An 18,739-nucleotide genomic window follows, 5' to 3' on the forward strand; every position below is an offset into this window, starting at 1 on the left:
ATGTGTTGTCTTCTCTGGCACGAGCCCTCGCATTCAAATCAGCAGCAAAGCATCAGCAGCAAAATTTTTAATGTTCTGTGTACCATCGAGTTGCTTATGTGTACCAGATTTAGGTGTGAAACTAAAGCAAAACGGGAATCTTATTTCTCCTTTTTAAATGAGATACGTGCAGGAGAGGGCCGCCTTCACGTGGTGGCACTAAAGCTGGTTGCTTCAGTGCCTGGCTATATAAATGTCCCCAAATTCTTCCCCCAGTCTCCTGAAATGGAGGATAGTGGATTGCAAGGGATGGACTAACTCAAGTTCACTTGAACTTGCTGCAACATTAATAACAACAATAGTACACGAGTAAGAGTCAGATGATGGCAGGACGCAGGGATGTGGTGTAGATGTGGTCCAAGGCTAGGGAAGGAAAGGGCGAGACCCTAAGAAGGTTCAGAACAGTATAGTTCACAGGGCAAGGTCAAAAGTTCGGCTCTTTATTTTTAAAAATGTTTAGTCGATCTGGACCTTATTTGGTCCAAAGGTTAAAGGTCAGCCAAAAAATTTAGTGATTCTATTTTAAGAACAAAAGGTCAAAGGTGAGAATCTTAGGTCAAGGTCAACTCTAACGCTTTAAATTAAATTTGGACCAAACTTGGCGAAAGGGTGAAGCGTAGGCAAGGATGATGTAATAAGAGTTTCAGAAGATTCGGTCAAAGGTCAAAGTCAAATGGCAATCTCAAATATTCCATCCTTAGATCAATTGTCCGGGTGATCGATGCACTTTCTGAGTGTTCCTTCATATTAGAGTTTACCGTTCTAATTATTTTATCCTTGATCCCTTCCCTAAGAAAAGACTCCTATTCTCGTATACCTGTACAGAATCAAACTGGCTTTAAGTTTCAAGACTATTATACAGAAAAGCGTTCAAAACACCATGATCAAAGGCTGACTGTTTAGTCAACAATTAATTGGCTTTTTGTTATATAAACAGCGCTAATTAGTTTGCCCATAACCGTTGCCGAGCTGCAGACCTCATTATGGGGCACAGTGAAGGTCTGCATGGACCATGCTGCCAGCCTCATGTGAGATAAAATTTCAGGGGTTATAGAACAATGAACAAGGGAAGTAAACCATCTTACATAGAATCAGCCTGGCAGAAGTTAACCCTTTCATTACAAGGGGACGCCTGGCTTAAGCTGAATATAGTCGTCTGGAAGCTATCTATCTATTGCCAGACGCCTAAATTCCGTAAGGGTGGCCACAAACAAATTACCTCCATGTCGCCCTGTCCCCTACCATTTCACTCCCCTCTCCCCAGCAGCTCACACACCCTTCTCTCATATACTTCGCCACTCCACCCCTACACCTCATCCTTGGCCTCCCCTTCCCCCTCCCCCCCTCCAACTCACCCACATACACTCTCCTCGTTAGTCTCTTGCTCTTCGTCACTCTCCACATGGCCAAACCACTTCAGTGTTTTTCTCTTGATGCTTTCTATCACATCCGAATCCACACCACAACGCTCCTTCACTTCCTCATTTGTCAGTCTGTCTCTCCATGTAACTACACATGCTCCTCTCAGATAACTCATTTCCACTACTCTCACTCTTGATTTGTGTCCTTCCAACAAGGTCCAAGCCTCACATCCACATGTTAGACTTGATATCAAAGTACTATCATGTAATGACTTTTTTACTTCCATGCTCACTTTCCTATTTCTCATCACTGCTTGCAAAGAATTTACAACTCTTCTTCCCTGTTGCACCCTTTCAAGCACTTCATCCTCCAAACTTCCATCCTTACTCATCACACCACCCAAATACTTAAATGCACTCACATTTTCCATTTCCTCATCTTCCAACCTCACTGTACATTCAGTGACCTCATTTCTCTCGAAGGCCATAACTTTACTCTTCCCTACATTCACATTTAGATTCTGTTTCTTACACACTTTCCTGAATCATTCACTAAGCTTTGCAGTTCCCCTTCGTCTTCACTTAACGATACAGTATCATCTGCAAACAACAGTACGGGAAGTTTCCAAACGCTGCCCTCTCTCAGTGGTGCCGTTCCAATATCCACTGCCCTACTTTGTACCTCTTTTACAACCCCATTCATATACAGGTTGAACCACCATGGAGACATGACACATCCTTGTTTCAATACAACATTTAGAAAAAAAAAATCACTCAGTTCACTATCTACACGCTCTCCAGCCTTAGCACCCTCATATATACTCTTCACGGCACTCAGCAACTTCCCGTTTACTCCATATATTCTTAATATTCTCCGCATTCCTGGAAGCAATATTAATAAAGTGAAAACGTCAGCGTACTTACAAGGATTAAAGGAGATAGATTTTAAAACCCTTTAAGCTGGATTTAAAAGTTTATGCGTTAATAACCCTGTACCCATTCACAACGAGGGGTCTCTCCTAGACCGAATAAAGTTATATGGAAGTGCTGTACCAAGAATACAGAAAAAGAACAGTAACATATAATTATAGAACTAGACGTTGCTGGAATAAATCGTGTTAATTATTTTGTGGAGACATAGAACTCAAAGCTGGAAATTACGTCCAGGAATTAGCCCATAACTCTCATCACTACAACAGGATGCCTTTAGGCGAAATTAAACCCAATGCTGAAAATACTAACAATATTCTATTTACTGTGGACTTTATCCCCTTAAGTATAAGGACGCTTCACTCTGTAACAAGATGACGCCTTTTTCATTTAATTCTTACCTCCGTCATGCTATTTTACCAGGATTAGGAAAGTCCCTGGTTGTCATCAAATACACAGAGAGGTGCCATCAAGTACAAATACAGCTGGCACACACATCTGTTGCTAAGTACTGTACATTAAAAGCTATCATGAAGTACACACAGAGGTGCCATAAAAAACACGCAGAGCTATTTGCCATTACGAACACACACAGCTGCCTCTAAGTACACACAGAACTGTCACCAAAAACATACTAGGTCAGAGACGTTACCAAGTGCAGACACAAGGGTTGATAGTAAGTACACTGACAGGCTGTCATACGGTGCACACACAGCTGTCACCAAGTACACAAGAAAGCCTGGCACTAAGTACATACACAGAGCTGTCACCAAGTACACCCACAGATGCCATCAAGTACACACACAACTCACCAAATACACACAAAGCTGTCACCAAATAAACACAATGCTGTCATTACATGCTACATACATACAGTTCCCATTAAGTATACACAATGCTTGTCACCAAGTATACGAGTACACGCAGCCGTCGTCACATACAAACCGGAAGCCCTGTAATGGAGCACAGATACAGTGGTGCACATACGGTTGTCACCAAGTACACACACAGCTTTTTGAAACTATATATCCTAACTACATCTGACCTGATCTAACCTAAACTAACCTTAACCAAACTCCATATACCACCTACATTAATCTAGCCTAAATAACCCTAGCCAAAGCCCACCTCCCACCAAACCAAATTTAAGTTAACCCAACCTAATATGACCTTACCTAACCTAACTGAACTCAATCTCCCACCTAACCTAACCTTAATTCAACCTAACCACGACCACGCAAGACCTAACCAGACCTCCACTTTCCTGCCAGACTTTGCTTACCAGACTCCAGCTATCGTGTTTCCAGGGTTGCATGACACTCGGTTTACCTTTCAGCAGACCTAACATGCACGCGAGAGGGACCGCTCTGTATATTTCACCCATTTACCACATCACGCTAGTCTCAGACCCACTAAAATCACCGTAAAAAGAATCATTGTGGCATGATATTGATTTATTTTCCTTTTATATATTTCACCATCATTTTCATCATCTTGCCCACTGTATATTTCTCATATTTATCACATCACGCTCTTCACAGGCCCACCAAAATCACTGTGAAGAGAGTCACTGTGGTTTGATACTCATATTTTTCTTTTACATATTCCGTCGTCATCATCATCATCATCATTATGCCTCATTGTATTATTTCTCCTTATCACATCACGCTAGTCACAGGGCCAACAAAATGAATGAAAAGGGAATCACTGTGGCCTGATACTGATATTTTTTTTGTTATATACATTCTAATCATCACTATCATCATTATCACCCACTCTAAATTTCTCTTTACTTGCCATTCACACTGACACGAAAATCAATGTAGAGGAAAACAGTGGGGCTCGAAAAAAATTATAATGCATCATCATTAATTCCTTCATGAACATTTTGTAAAATTGTCCTCTTTATCATGTTATGCTATTCGCAAGGAAACGAAAATAAGTGTAGAGAATAATTGAGTAATCAGTATGGCTTGATACGAATATTTTGGTTCTACGTCATGATCATTATCATCACCACCCCAATTCATATTCCCACCTAAAAAGAAGGGGTGAAGAAGGATGCAACAAATACTGCTTTTACAAGCAAAATTTATTCTGTGTTCTGCCTAAGTAAAATGATGCTATGAAAGTACAGATTTTCTGAAATTAGAATCTTTTATTGTGTTTACTGCCTTCAGATACTAACGATAGGCAAGATACAGACTTTTGTTTTTACGCGGACCAGTTAAATTGTGTATTGTCCTAAGGCCCATATTCTCGCTGAATTAAGAGGCCTCGTAGCACCTCTTCCTTAACAATTTTATTTCCATATTGCACATTTATCATTCCCCTGTATGTTATGAAAATCTTTCATGTACTGATATCGACTACTAAAATAAATTACGAGAGTAAACTAAAACACCACATGAAGTAATTAGCTGGTATGAAGACGTGATAGTTAAGTCTCCCTATCAGCGAGAATACTGACTTACAAGATTTATGCTTCCTTCCCCTCAGACTGTGGCCCGGGCATTCCAGCGCCCACAACAACCTGGGCACCCTGATATCTGATGTGTCCCAGGCCGAGGCTCACTTCAGGATGGCGCTCAAGGCTCATCCTCAACACGCCAATGCTTACTACAACTTGGCTAACCTGAGGAAGTAAGGATAGTGTCCCTTTTCCCTGTATTCATCTGTGCTAACTTTTACCAGATTCATTCATGTCAGTCTTCACAACTTTGTTTATGTCAGCCTTCACTGCCTTCTTTAATGCCAGTCCTCATCTCACTGGAGTATGACAGCCCCTGCTATCATCATCTATGCCAACACTTAGTATCTTCGTATATGCAGACCTCCACCTCTTACCACCTTCGTTTATGCCAACCTTCACCATTGTTTACGCCACCTTTTACCTGCTTCATCTATGTCAGACCTTACTAGCTTACGTTTTGCCAACTCTCAGTGTCTACAATCTTCGTTTATGCTAATTCTTTCCACCTCCTTTGTTGCCGACTACTACCATTTTTATCGGTTCTAATTCTTACCACCTTTCTTTATCTCAACCCTCACCAACTTTGCATATGCCAAAATTAACCACCTTCGCGTATGCCAACGCTCACTATATCCCTTCCTCTCAGTTCTAGTGACAAGTATCAACGTCTGTCCTCACCAGATCCACCTGCACTAACCCTAACCACAGACATCCACATTTTCCATCACATCCATTTATGGTACAGACATCCACAATTACCAGCATGTCCATCTACAGCAATCCTCATCTGATATCCACATCTACCACCACCGCAAAAATCCGCACGTTTCATCACCACATCCATCTCCTCTAATCATCGCTACAGACATCCACACCTATCACCACCTCCACATCTATCTAGCCTTATTCTCGCTTCACACATTCACATCTGTCTATATCACAACCTTTCACTCCAAACCCTCATCCCGCCCATGTACACCGTCATACCACAGTAGTCCACACCAGTCCTCACCATTCAGATCTAAACCAGCATACACTTTAATCAGCACCATGTTTGTCCAATTTACGCCATTCCATACTATCCACTACAACAAATACCGCATCTACACCATACACAACCATCATCAATAGCATCCACCACCACAATACCCCAACCACTACCACCCCACCTAATTCACCACCACCCTACCCCATCCACTACTAACAGTACACCTGCCCAAATCCACTACCACACCACCCCATCCACTACCACAACACCACATCCACTATCACACCACGCCATCCACTACGAAATGACTTCATCCTCTACCACACCACCTCATCCACTACCACAACACCTCATCTACTATCACACCGCCCCATCCACTACGAAACCACCCCATCCTCTACCACACCACCCCATCCACTACCAGAACACCCTATCCACCACCACACGACTCCATCCACTACCACAACACCCCATCCACAACCACAGCATCCCATTCAATACCATAACACCCGTTTCACTCCCACAACATCCTTTTCACTCCTAGAACACCCTATCCAGTACCACAACGCACTATCCAAACTGTCGAATATCATCCACACCATGCACTACTACACCCATATCCACACAATGCACAACCGTAAAACCTCATCCACACATCCCCATCCATACCATCCACACCATTTACACTCCAACACCCTAAACCACTTTCCCAACACCCACACTCGCCTCTCCACCCACCCCTGCAGCAACACAGCCTCATTTGCCCCACCTACGCGCTCTATGCCTCGCTTAGTGCCGGCGAAACAACCCTATATCAACAGGGTTTATCCTATACTTTCCACTGGGCTAAGTTATTATATTTACGGTACACTTAACATAGGCAGGAGAGCGTTATATTATGGCCTCTTTTCTGCTACCCATACTGCATTTAGGTATAAGACATTCCCATCAAACCTGCAAAAACTTTATAACAACGATGCCTCTCCTATTCTCTAACCTCTACTTTTAGGTCATTATATCTGCAGCATAATATTCGCAAAAACTGGAAAATCTTTCATTAATAGGCAGGTTTCTTTTATAATCGTTCATCTTAGTTATTATGTTTACAGCATGATATCTGTCATAGTTTATGTTGGGATTCTCTTCTACCGTTGCTGGAGTATTTAGCTCTTTTTACAGCACAAACTTAGCATAGCCGGAACATTCTTACATAACCTGACTTTTTTATTATTTTTATTTCCCCATTACGTCTATTTACATTTCCATCACACTCTTAATATAGACGGGCTAACCCTCTACTAACCCTTCTGTCTTCTATGGGCCCATTGTGTATGTTATTTTACTTAAGTTACCACATAACGATGTGGATCACCTGAGGGAAACTCTGTAGGCCAAATGGCTGAGAGCTGCTCTGCTAACCCCTGCAGTGCCTAAATTTTCCTCATTTGATTAATGTATTCTAATTTTTGCCTAATTAAGATACAATAGTACAGAGAAAGAGTTAACTGGGTGTCTTTTCTAGCCTCTTCACGGCGTCTAATCCCTTCATTCCGAGGACACCATGCTCGTATTACTTGCTACCATCAGACTACTTTACTCAGCTTTGGATTGACTTTTGGAACTAGAGAGGTGAAATTATAGCCTTCGTTAATCCCTATGCCATCAGGGGGGCTCTCTCAATGTGAATAAAATCGTCTGGTAGCAGGAAAAACTAAGCAAAAAATATTCGGTCTCAAAAATAAGTTCATTCATTTACTGTAGAGCACACTTTTAGTACAGCTGGCAAAAATTAATAACTGAGTGTCTTTTCTAGTCTATTTAGTGCCTGGATTTTTACTCGCAACACACACACACACACACACACACACACACACACACACACACACACACACACACACACACACACAGCGCCTGAAATACACTCACTGATACTGTGGAATCATCTACAAACATTTCTGCTTAAGATTTCACGGTTCGATGATGCAGCTGAATCGACTTATAGCCGTGTGGGTGAGCCGGGAATCTTTAATCTCGAACTTTATTAAATTTTCTTTCTTTCACATTAATGACGCGCTATCAGTCCTAATTACTTAACTGCATCAATAATAGGGCGTAGTTTATTTTTACTTATTTTTCTTCTTTCAATCAGAGGACTATCCAGCTATCTATTGCCAGACGCCTTAATCCCTTATACGGGGTGGCCAGAAACAAATCGCTTCCACGTCACCCTGTCCCCCGCCATTTCACTGCCCGGCTCCCAATTCACACACCACTCTCTCAAATACCTCTCCACTCCATCCATCCATCCATCTCATCCTTGGCCTTCCCCTCCCTCTCTCCCCCTCCACCTCACTCACACTCTCCTCGTCAGTCTCTCACTCTCCATCCTCTCCACGTGGCCAAACCACCTCAATGTGTTTCTCCGAACGCTTCGTATCACATCCACATCCACACCACAACTCTCCTTCACATCCTCATTTGTCAGTGTCTCTCCATGTGACTCCACAGGCTCCTCTCAGAGGACATTCATGTTACCTCTAGATGAGTTTATTCAATTCCGACTCCTCGTACTGAAGGGGTTAAAACAACTTTTTATAATTCCATCAGTTCGAAAAGTTTCTCTTAAAACTTATTTAAGCCGCCTGAGAGAAACAAGCTAAAAAAAAAATGAATCCCACGGCAGTGGGTATTAACGACTTCAGCTACCAATGCATTAATCATAGTCTGACTCACTGTGCACGTAATTTATTAATCATGGTCTGACTCACTGTGCATGTAATTTACTACCAACTAAGTCTAACAGAATAACCAATTTAATCTCACCTTTTTATGTCTTTTAGGACGTGAAACATTCTAACTGATAAATTCTAGTTACTACTATACATTATTATTCGGCCTAAGAATGGCTTTCCACCCTACAAGGCTTGCAGTGTTCAGTAACTCTTTCAAGACGAGAGAATTTACCATATTTTTCAGGTCACAACCATAATTATTTTTAAGTCAACGAATGACCAACCCTCCTATAAAGGTTAGACACAATTTCTAGCACCCCTTTAATGACGTGGGAAATTGCGTATGACTTAGTTTAGCGACCGCCAGACCATTTTATTCTGCATTGGTTTGGCTTTCCGTCCCCTAAGGATTTTAAAAGGACATGAGCAAGTCTTTTAGAACTCTAAGAAATCTTAAATATTTTACGATATCTACGGCCAGACTATACCATTCAGCCTGTCAATGGTACCCCGTGCTGGAGAGGTTTAACTCAGTCCCAAGTAACCTTTAAGGATGTGGGAAATTTTTAATGTTTTGCTGAAGCCACCTACTGACGATTATGCAGCCAAAGGACCTACTTAAACTGAGCTCGGAATCGGACATAGAATCGTATTATAAGTAGTTTTGGAGATTTCGAAACAACTCTGACTTAGCGATTTATTCTGAACATTGCACCTCAGTATCCTCTTGTAGGTTATCGATGCAACTGTGTCGATATTAGATGGCTATAAATAGCATACAAGACAATGTCAAGGTGAATTATGCAAAGTAAATCGCTCGAAAAGAGGTACCACGAAACCAATACCATTCAGGATACGATGCCGTGTGTGACGCAAATCGTACGATCGTGTAAGTCAAGGCTGAAAGTTGGCATTAGAACACTCCGATTCATTTGGTCAGGTTCTCGGCATATCGTTTCTCACTGTCACCTGCATCGCATGTGGCACTGAGAAACGGAGTGCCTAAAAGCGTGACCTAATGAAATGCGATATTCCAAAGTTTCGCCCTACACGATGGGAAACTTTGGGTCAGGATATGTTCAGGTCCGACCTCGATGTGACTAGGCACTTGGAGCTGCTTCTGGTTCTCTGTTAATTAAAAACAAAACCATATTCGGACGTGATAAATCGTATCTCATCCAATCCAATGACGTTCTACCACTTTAATGTTCCTACTTTCAGGCAATTTTCTCAATTTAAAGTGCTATCTAGCAGCGAATGGGTGTATTATGGCAATATGTGTCCCCTCTCGTGTCTCCACTATGCCGAGTAATATCGTCCAGGAAACAAAAGAAAAAGAAAAACGGACTCAGTGGCTTAAGCTATGCCATTTTAATCAGTTTAGGAGTGGCTGTCCGTCCCAATATGACGGCACAAAAAGCGTATCCACTGTAAATAACCTTTCCGTAAACATCTGTTCCATTTTTGGCCAAAAGTACAAAAATTATCTTGCATGTGAAATATCTATGAGCAGAATGTTGGTCTTGTCGTCTGTTTATACACCCCGCCTGAATACACAGAAATACATTAATTGACGGCATTGATTCCTCATTATTCCGTATTATCCTCACGAAAGGAAAATTTAACGATGCCAAACACACAGGAGCAAAACCAGGCCTCCATTATATGCAGTTTACTTGATTACACATTCAAAAGATTGAATTCAGATAATGGAATTTCTCTCTCTCTCTCTCTCTCTCCTCTTCCATTTTTCTGTTCTATTTTTCTTCTTTGCATCAGACTCGTTGTTTTGATTTCCATCTTTTTCAACTTTTTTTCTTCTCTTTTCATCCCTCATCAAATCAATATTCTCTCTCCCTATTCTTGTTCACTCCTCTCTCCCCTTAAATTTCTCTTTCCTTTTATCCTTCATTATGTTCTCATTATGCTCACGTTCTCGTATTCTTTTCCTCGCCATATTTCTCTTTCCTTTATCCCTCTTCACAGTCTTTTATTCTTCCCTCTCTTATCCTCTTCTTTCTTTTGTTCCCCTCCTTCCCACATCTTTATATTTCTTAGTCGTCTCGTTAATATTCTAGGACGATTTCATTTCTGTTTTTCTACGTGTTTTTCCTTATTTATTTTTTTTTCCATTATCATCATCATCATCATCTCCATCGTCATTTGCCTCATCATAATCATATTCTCTATCTTTATCATAATGATGCACATAATCATCACATGCATTATCATTGGTAATCTCATCATCATCCTCACCTCCACCATCATCATCATCATCATCTCCATGTTCATTTTCGTCATTATCAAGTTCCTCATTCTCTTCCTCCTCATTCTCCTCCTCCTCATCATCATCATCGTATTCTGTCTTCATCATAATTAATCGTAAAATCATCACATCTAGTATCACCAGTATTCTCATCATCATCACCATCATCATCTTCATCATGTCCATTTTCATCATGATCATCATCATCATCATCATCTTCTTCTTCTTCCTCCCACAGTCAGGATGAGCAGTGCTGCTAGAGAAGAGCCACCAACCGTGACATTACTTACTTTCCCAATAACTTCAACAATTCTCTTACGTTTTTCCCTCTTTCTTTTATTTGTCTTGTTTCTGTTCCTTACATTTCTGCTTATAGTCTTCATTTTCTTTATATTCCATTTCTATTTCCATATTTTTTTTCTCCTCATTTTTACCATTTTTACTTTATCATCGCCTCTTGTCTTCATTGCCTAGTTTGTTGTCGTCGTCTTTATCCTCTCCATTTTCACTGCTTCTTCCCCCCACAGACAGCAGGGTCGCGTGGGTGAGGCCGTGGCGCTGCTGGAGGAGAGCCTACGCCACGACGCCACCAATAGGGACGCCGTGTCTGCCCTGGCCGGCCTGTATGGCGAGGACGGCCGGTTACGAGACGCCGAGAACCTCCACCTGACCCTACTGGAAGCGCGGCCCTCGGATCCGGTCGTGCACAACAACTACGCCACCTTCTTGCAAAAAGCTGGTGAGTCTGTTTTGGTTTTCGTTCTTGCTACCAACATATGATTGTGTTCAGACGGTCGGCCACAAGGTGATATAATTCTACGCGTTAAGCTGATGAATATGTTTTTGTTTGTAGACATCAAGTAGTTATTTCTTCGGCCTACGACAGGCCTCCTGTTTAAGCGATAAAAGCAAGTATGGAAGTCTTAAGTTGATAAAGGACCATACGAGACTTCGCAAGAGTGAAGAACCACTTATAGTAGGGGCTTGCTAGAGAGAATTATCTTGCATGTGAAAATCCTTGGGCTGTGACTGAATGATCGGGCATCTCCTTAAGATGCTCCCGCACCTAAAAGCTCCATAATATTGCTAGGAAGTGCTGATGTTTCCACAATATTGCCACATCATAGATAAAATCTCTCTTGTTACAGTATTGATAAAATCTATAAACTATCGTCACACTATTGATAAAAATCGTTTGAACAGTCTTGCCAGATCTTCAAGACATCCCCATAATCTTGATAACTACATAGTATAGCGTCTGTTCTGACATGATCTTCCAAATATCGCTGCAGTAACGGTAACACCTTTAGAATATCGCTACAGTACTGCCAGCTTCTTGAGACGATCGCTGCCGCACTGATTATTAACGCTTATATATTACTATGTCTCGTATCACTTGTCACTGTCATCAAATATCGAAAGATACTATTATTTGTTAATAACATAACTGTAATTTTGTATCTTTATTCAGTTATATGTATCTATTTATTTCACACCAAGATAACAATGCTAGCTTCTACTGAGTACTGCACACCTACGAGCACTGAAGTAGTAGAGGGAGTTGCGTAGAAAGGGAGCGTGTGCGTTGTACGGTACCTACACTCTCCAACAGGCTATTTTCTACACCATTTGTTAATTTCCAAACCAACCACCACAAAGTTGTTTAATTTCTGTTCTTTCCTCGCTCAACAAGAAGCTTATATTTCTACCCGTGTATACTCAAAGTTTGCTTCATCCCTCTCTACTTCGAAGAGGTTTCTTCAGTTTTTCTCCAGATGAGTTTTTTTCTCCCTAACTTTGTCTAGCTCGTCCCAGATGATGTCTAGCAGAAAATGGTACACAGTTCCTCTTAATAAATCCACTTATTCATAACCTGTGGTATGGAACCAGGGCACATCATTCGTAACTTCCTAATATACTGATAAGGATACACCTTAATGATTTAATATTCTACCCACCCACTTATATCGAGCGCTGGAGATTCTAGGTACGTGTACTCAGTAATAACAGTTGGCAGAGCGACAAGCTATTAATGGTTTCGTGTCAATGGGATAGAGGAAAATCTAATATAGGCATTATATTTTGAAGAGACCCTCCCCCCAGGTAAGTAGCTTGTTTTGTATTTTATTAATCTAGTTTCGACCACAACAAAGGGTGGACGTTTAACTAAATAGGGTATTCGAACAATTATGACACTCTTCAACGTTTTGGTAAATTTTGGGGGTTCCGTAAATGGCAGTTCGGCGTTTCTAAAGTAACCACTCGCTCTTTCATTCTTTAATGTTCTTAAGTGATTCGATGTCTATGTCTCCAGCTGTACGTTCAAATATTCAATTAAGTGTTCGCACCACGTCGAGATTCCCTCGGTGAAGTAGTGGCGTATGAAAGATCTCTCCGTCATTCCAACAAGACTTGTTCCGTAGGTGTTTGATTCCTGTTTCAGGTGGTACAACTGCCCATCAGCTATGACATCTGGCTCTGGTTTGATCGGTCAGTGGACAAGCAGTGCGAGCTGACATTAAACTAAAGTTCTTTCACCAGTGTCATTTACTCCAGCAAACACAGACGATTTCCTTTCTACGTTTAACTTCTTCAGTGTTCGACAAAGTGTTATTTGTCTGGAGTAAATGACACTGGTGAAAGAACTTTAGTTTAATGTCAGCTCGCACTGCTTGTCCACTGACCGATCAAACCAGAGCCAGATGTCATAGCTGATGGGCAGTTGTACCACCTGAAACAGGAATCAAACACCTACGGAACAAGTCTTGTTGGAATGACGGAGAGATCTTTCATACGCCACTACTTCACCGAGGGAATCTCGACGTGGTGCGAACACTTAATTGAATATTTGAACGTACAGCTGGAGACATAGACATCGAATCACTTAAGAACATTAAAGAATGAAAGAGCGAGCGGGTACTTTAGAAACGCCGAACTGCCATTTACGGAACCCCCAAAATTTACCAAAACGTTTAAGAGTGTCATAATATATATATATATAATCAGCCATTTGAGTGTCCACTGCAGGGCCGGCCTATCCCGACCGAAGTGGGGACGTTACAGCCAATGTATCTCTACCAAGTGGCTTAGGCTGTCTGGTAGAGATTGTAGGTAGGGTGAGAAGTGCTTGTAAGTGTAATTGTAATGTTGGAGTGGCTTTGGATGTGTGTGTAGTCTGTGAACCAAGTGTAATTGGCCCGCGCAAGCCAACTGGGTGCAAGCATACTTAGGAGTATGCAACACTGGTTCAACCACAGCACCCCTTGTGTCCGCCAAGGTAGTACGTGGCCAGAAGAACGCTCCCAAAGTTTATTACCCTGGTGGGGGGCGAACCCTCGTCCTACAGTGTACGAAAACGCACACTTTACCACAGTACCACAGAGGCTCCATATATATATATATATATATATATATATATATATATATATATATATATATATACAGCGTTCAGTATCTTTGCAAATATTATACAGCGTTCAGTATCTTTGCAAATATTATACAGCGTTCAGTATCTTTGCAAATATTATACAGCGTTCAGTATCTTTGCAAATATTATACAGCGTTCAGTATCTTTGCAATAACGGATTCACCTAAAATAAATTAATACGATACCAGCTAACTAAATAACAAAACTGCGCCCTCGGGATGTGGGGATTCAACTTTTCTGGCAACTGTAATATCAAGCAAGCGATCAGATGCAGATTATGCCTGGTGGGTTGGATGGCACCAGCCCCTCGGGAAGCGAGCTAGGCACGGGTTACATGCCCATGATTTCTTTACTGCGAAGTGGCACTACTGTATCCAATAGCATCTCTCAGCAGTACTAGGAAAATAATATCAATAAAGAATCATGTAGTTAAGGGGGTTAAGTTTGCTTCTATAGCTCCATTTAAGTATACTCTCTCTCTCTCTCTCTCTCTCTCTCTCTCTCTCTCTCTCTCTCTCTCTCTCACTGTATGTACGTATGCTTGTACGTATGTTTGCATGTATGTACGTATGCATGCATGTGTGTGAATGTATATATGTATGTTTGTATCCATCTCTGTCTACCTTCTATGTACGTATCTATCTGTGTCTGTTCATCTATCCACCTGTCTAATTTATCTATCCACCTGTTTATCTATCTATCTGTCTGTTTATCTGTTTATCCGTCTACCCATCCATCTATCTATCAATCTGTCTTCCTCCTCCTCCTCCTTCTCCTCCTCCTCTTCCTCCTCCTCCTCCTCCTCCTCCTCTTCCTCCTCCTCCTCCTCGTGCATCAGTTACCTTCGTTTGTGTTTGTTCAGAAAATAGAGAGCAGCAAGTGAGCTTACCTTGGATCAACACGGCACTGGCCTGCACAGGAAACTGGCTGCCCACCTGCCACATCGGAAAATTGCAACTTGAGTGGTTGTTGCAAAAGGCGATGCACAGAGAGAGAAAGCTGATGCAGTCCGGTTTGGCGTCTGGGGGGGGGGGGAGGAAGGAAGGACGAGTTGCTGCTTTTGAACTTCCCAACTTTCAGGGTTTGGCTCCTGCAAAACAAATAAATAAATGAATAAATAAATAAATAAACAAGTGATTGAATAACATAATTTGCCTACTAAATATTTACTAAGAAAAATGCATTTCATGGGAGGATTAATTTGGCTAAGATATAAACAGCTGAAGAACATGAAATATATTTAGTGCAAACAGTAAACAAGAAAATTCGATAGATCAACTGGCTCACGAAAGAAAATTAAAAAAATGACCAAAATAAGTTAAGTAAACTGGACCCTGAAAAAAACACGTAAATAATTTCATATAAAACAGGTTTGCCACCCACGCCATGGTAAAACCGCAATTTGACTGGATGTTGCAGGGTTGATGCAGTGGGAGTTCACGTATTCCACTAGAGTCTCGGGGTAAAGAGAAGTCGGGCAGCTGCTTTGATATTTCTGAGAAGTTAACTTGGGAAAGGTCAGGGTTTGGCCTTTGCAAATATATAACCAGGTGAGTACATTTATAAAGTAAAATAAATTTTTCGTGCAAAAGCTTGCAAGTTAAACAACGATGCTTAACAAATATGGTAATTGCATAACAGTTTCAAAATAAAACTGGCCGATGCAACTAAAAATGTTTTTAAATGGTTCCTGCAAAAAGTGTGCAAATAAATAAATTAATAAATGATATGTATTTGTTCCTGTAAAAGCATACATGATGATTAATAATTTTATTAAATAAAGTAGGTCCTGCAAAAAATACACAGGAATATGAAATAATAAATGGAATAAACTGTTCGTGCAATAGATACAGAAGTAAATGAATTAATCCAGACCACTGCCCACCTGCAACACCGCAAAATTGCAGCCTGAGTGCATGTTGCCAGGGTGATGCAGAGAGAGAACTGATGCATTCCGGCTGGGCATCTCATGGAAGAGGGAGTTCAAATAGGCTTACTGGTCTGATATTTATTAGGTGGTAACTTGAAAACTGTCTGGGTCATGGGCACTGCAGAAATATAAACAGCTGGATGAACTAATGCAATGAGTTTCAGTACTTCATCAATCCTGTGAAGCAAGATGACATCATTTTCGGCAACTCGCCCTATACCACTGCGCGAGATTCAGCCTGTGTGTGTGTGTGTGTGTGTGTGTGTGTGTGTGTGTGTGTGTGTGTGTGTGTGTGTGTGTGTGTGTGTGTGTGTGTGTGTGTGTGTGTGTGTGTGTGTGTGTGTGTGTGTGTGTGTGTGTGTGTGTGTGTGTGTGTGTGTGTGTGTGTGTGTGTGTGTGTGTGTGTGTGTGTGTGTGTGTGTGTGTGTGTGTGTGTGTGTGTGTGTGTGTGTGTGTGTGTGTGTGTGTGTGTGTGTGTGTGTGCGTGCGTGCGTGCGTGCGTGCGTGCGTGCGTGCGTGCGTGCGTGCGTGCGTGCGTGCGTGCGTGCGTGCGTGCGTGCACCTTTAATCTTGTTAGGCTGTTTGTTGGATTTGAATGAAACTTCTCAGGTGTATTCGTCTGGTTAATCCGAAGGCTCTCTCTCTCTCTCTCTCTCTCTCTCTATCTATCTATCTATCTATATATATATATATATATATATATATATATATATATACTGTATATATATATATATATATATATATATATATATATATATATATATATATATATATATATATATATATATATATCATCATCATCATCATCATTAGCCGTTGAGGTCCACTGCAGGACCGGCCTATCCCTACCGAAGCAGAGACGATACAGCCAATGTATCTCTACCCAGTGGCTTACGCTGTTTCGTAGAGACTGTATGTAGGGTGAGCAGTGTTTGTGAGTGTGATTGTAATGTTGCACTGGCTTTGGATGTGTGTGTAGTACGTGAACCAAGTGTAATCGGCCCGCCTTAAGCCGATTGATATATATATATATATATATATATATATATATATATATATATATATATATATATATATATATATATATATATATATATATATATAAATATATATATACTGTATATATATATATATACAGTAAATATATATATATACAGGGTGTAACGCGACGTATGACAAAAACTTACACCAATGATCTATCATGTAATTTTGAGTATATTTTGTTCTATAAACATATGCTCTCTGCGACCCCAGTTTAGTACCCAGCATTCGGCTGTTTTGTGTAAAAGCTTCGTGCCTTGCATGTGCCATTCGGTGAGAGCTTCGCAGGGCGACGGGAGATGAGTATTATTAGCTTATACTGTACTGTACATGAATATCCCATATCCTATCAGTACACTCGAGTTTTAAAATGAAACTTTACGTTACGTAGTCTATTGATTCTTTAACATCGTCATGCATTCATGCATTTCTTTTGCACAAATCGACTGTAATTAAGGATTAAATTCAAATTTTATGTCTTGCAAGGGAGTAGGAAGGGAGGGAGGACAGGCTGGTGTGTTGTTGCCAGTTCGTAATATTTGGTTTGTAGGATGATGCTACCAGCATTATCATAACACCCACAGCTCATTCAGTGAAAAAACGTTATTCTAAAGGGAGATTAGCCTCACTTTAAGTCAGGAAGAATTTTATTTATCACAATTATTCTGCTGCAAGTAAACGTGGCGCCCTTGGGTAACTTCACCTGTAGTCCTCTCTGGAGCACTGGCATTACCATCTCAGAATCCATAAAATAAATACACGATATCTGCATATTCTTCATTGCTGTACGTACGTGGCATGCTGTTTCATGAATATGTGAAGCTGAACCCGGTGAACAACAGAACGCGGAGAACACTATTTGCAGTGTGTGCCTCCCCTGCAAATGTTCCCGTTCAAAAATGACAGTGGACGCAGGGTTGCCAAGCCCTTATCATCAATCTCGCTAATTTAGTCCAGAAAACTTGCTAGAATGTCGCTAGATAATAAACACTGCAAAACATTGCTAGAAAATACGATAAAATCTCTAGAATAGCACCTCAAAATGGCAAAAATATCCAGAATGTAGCTAGATATCATGTTGCCAGATGTTAGTGCCGCAAGTAGAAGCAAAAAATAGGTCTAGCTGCATAGCCGTCACATTGGCAATCCTGTATCACTGTTCTCGCGTCAACATCATATGAAAAAAATGGTGCCACGTTTACTTGCAGCGAAAAAAATTGTAATGAATAATAATATTACTCCTGACTTAAAGTGATGCTAGTCACCCAGTACAGTAATGTTCTTTCATTGAATGTGCTGTGGGTGTTATGATAATGCTGGTAGCATCATCCTAGAAACCGAATATTAAGAACTGGCAACAACACACCAACCTGTCCTCCCTCCCTCCCTACTCCCTTGCAAGCCGTAAAATTTGAATTTAATCATTTATTACAGTCGATTCGTGCAAAAGAATTGCATGAATGCATGACTTAATGTTAAAGAATCAATAGACTACGTAAAATTTCTTCTTAAAACTCGTGTGTACTGATAGGATATGGGATATTCATGTACA

The 18,739-nt window shown here is 40.9% G+C and overlaps 1 protein-coding gene across 1 annotated transcript in view; it reads left to right on the forward strand.

Annotated features, from left to right (window-relative positions):
- The window catches only part of LOC145406772 (protein O-mannosyl-transferase TMTC1-like), a 328,915-nt gene that overhangs the window by 240,204 nt on the left and 69,972 nt on the right, over nt 1-18,739 (forward strand). Inside the window, exons 11-12 of the mRNA XM_080277869.1 lie at nt 4,830-4,973; nt 11,317-11,528. Of these exons, the coding sequence (XP_080133995.1) occupies nt 4,830-4,973; nt 11,317-11,528 (356 nt within the window). The remainder of the gene's footprint in view (nt 1-4,829; nt 4,974-11,316; nt 11,529-18,739) is intronic.

The sequence above is a fragment of the Coenobita brevimanus genome, chromosome 71, assembly GCF_032717465.1.
Source record: "Coenobita brevimanus isolate Jiangsu-jjx chromosome 71, ASM3271746v2, whole genome shotgun sequence".
In the NCBI taxonomy this organism is placed as follows: domain Eukaryota; kingdom Metazoa; phylum Arthropoda; class Malacostraca; order Decapoda; family Coenobitidae; genus Coenobita; species Coenobita brevimanus.